This window comes from Solanum pennellii, chromosome 1 (genome assembly GCF_001406875.1).
Source record: "Solanum pennellii chromosome 1, SPENNV200".
Classification (NCBI taxonomy): domain Eukaryota; kingdom Viridiplantae; phylum Streptophyta; class Magnoliopsida; order Solanales; family Solanaceae; genus Solanum; species Solanum pennellii.
In genome coordinates this window covers 86047215-86049376 of record NC_028637.1, presented here as the reverse complement: position 1 = coordinate 86049376, position 2162 = coordinate 86047215, and the positions used below count along the sequence as shown (strand labels likewise).

At 32.7% G+C, this 2162-nt stretch overlaps 1 protein-coding gene across 1 annotated transcript; it reads left to right on the top strand.

Moving 5' to 3' along the window:
• The first annotated feature begins 1493 nt into the window (after nucleotides 1-1493).
• On the top strand, nucleotides 1494-2162 carry LOC107027470 (monothiol glutaredoxin-S10). Its single transcript, XM_015228634.2, has one exon. The coding sequence runs from the start codon at nucleotides 1619-1621 to the stop codon at nucleotides 1925-1927; it is 309 nt and encodes a 102-aa protein (XP_015084120.1). The 5' UTR covers nucleotides 1494-1618; the 3' UTR covers nucleotides 1928-2162.

Below are 2162 nucleotides of genomic sequence, written 5' to 3'. Positions count from 1 at the left end.
ATTCCATAGACTTACTTTAACTAAACTAAAGTCTTATTAATCTCTGAATTTATTTTTATTTTTGTAATTTTACGCATATTTGTCTTACGTGGCACACTCTGTTACTCCACGCGAATAAGGCGTATAGGAGATATTTGGACGCCATCTAAGTAAAAAAGGTGCACAAAAGTATCAAAAAAATGGGTTCAGGGGGTGGGGTTGATATGACCTTAGTTTAGTTAAGGTGTGTCACTGAGATTTTGGTCATAGTCTAAGGGGTACTTCCACCTTTTCCCGTACTTAAAAGGTATATATGTGTCCACGTGGACATCACAAATATTGCATCATTATAAATAGTAACGTGTCCATGTTAACACATATATACCTTTAAAATACACTATTAAATAGTCAGAGGTAAAAGGTCCTCCATAAAATTTAATATCGTAACAACAATTCCGGTCAAAGTTAAAATATTTTTCAGACTCTTTTCTTTTTCATCTTAGATGGTCTTTCGAGTACTGGTTAAGTTTTAATTCAAGACCGTTTAGTGCGATTTCGTTTGGATCAACAAGTTCATTAACTATTGACTCTTGAATATGAATCATATGTTTTAATATTTATGCTTACTCTACCAATGAAAATTTCAAGAAATAGAGTTTAAACCTTATTTAATGTGCCAAGTCAAACATGAAATCAAATAATTGATTATGATTTAATAATTTGGTATTGGAAGCTAAACAACACATATAGAAGCTACACTACCAATACCAACCAAGGTAAAGCATAAAATGTTTAATATATTTTAATACTCAATATTATTCTATAATCTTTTTCCAAGAGTGCCACTACATAACGTGGCAGTATGTAAGTGGACGTAATATTAAATCCTAAAACTAGAGAAGTCTATAATATTGGTTATAGTTAGGATATGGAAGGAATAAATTCTACCACTAAGTCAGCGTTGTAGGGATCAGACGTATATATCTAAAGTAATGGCCTTTTGATAAAAAACAATTTGCCTTCGAGCTTCAATTAAATTTGAATCGCGTATTAAAAGCTCATAATTTGATGATGACGCTCTTAACATGCATGATTTTATCTATATTCATGGCTCAAACTCCAAGACATAATTAATTAAAAGTGACGCAATTTCACTAGTGCACCACGATCAATGTCGATGGACTTCCGATTCTTGCCACACTAATAAGTAAAAGCATGACGTAGGTAAGTGGGATAGGTGTCATTTTCAAAATTAGGGCAAAGAGGAGAAAGGGGTCCATATATATAGTTCTTGGCTCTTGAAAATCTAAACCTACCATCAAATAGCAAAGAAATATAGAATTTTGCATATTATTATACCATGGCACAATCAAGAATCTAGAATCTATCCAAATATCTCAAAGAATTTTCACTTTTCCCCATCTCCTTTTTCTCAAAATACAATAAACTAATAAGATTATCCAAATCCCACCATCATCATGATCATTTCCCCCCCTATATAAATATCCCTTCATAACATCTCCATTACCATCTCAAAACCAACTCTCTAGTCTCTAGCAAAATCGAACTTCAAGAAAAATAAACTAAACCCTATATATATAAACCAAAAATTCAAATCAAATTAAATAAGAATCGCGATATGGATCGTGTAGTGAAAGTTGCATCACAAAAGGCAGTTGTGATATTTAGCAAGAGTTCATGTTGCATGTGTCATGCAATTAAGAGGTTATTTTACGAGCAAGGTGTTAGCCCTTTGATTTATGAACTTGATGAAGATATGAATGGACGCGATATGGAGAGATCTCTCCTCAGGTTAGGCTGTAGCCCGGCTGTACCAGCCGTGTTTATTGGTGGTCGATTTGTGGGATCAGCTAACACTGTTATGACACTTCATATCAATGGTTCACTCAAGAAGATGCTTAAAGATGCAGGAGCTTTATGGCTTTAGTCATGAGAAACCCTTTGCTTACATATATATATTAAAAAAAAAACAAGGCCTTTCTTTTTTTTTGGGCTCTTTAAATTTTGTACTTTATGTCAAACTTCTTCCTTCATGGCTTTTTATTTTTATATAATAAGCCATGATCTTTATGAGAAGTGCTAAATGTTGAATGCAATTTCTATTTTTTAAAAATAGAAATGCAACAATGTTTATAAATGTGTAGTACTATCTCTTTCACTCA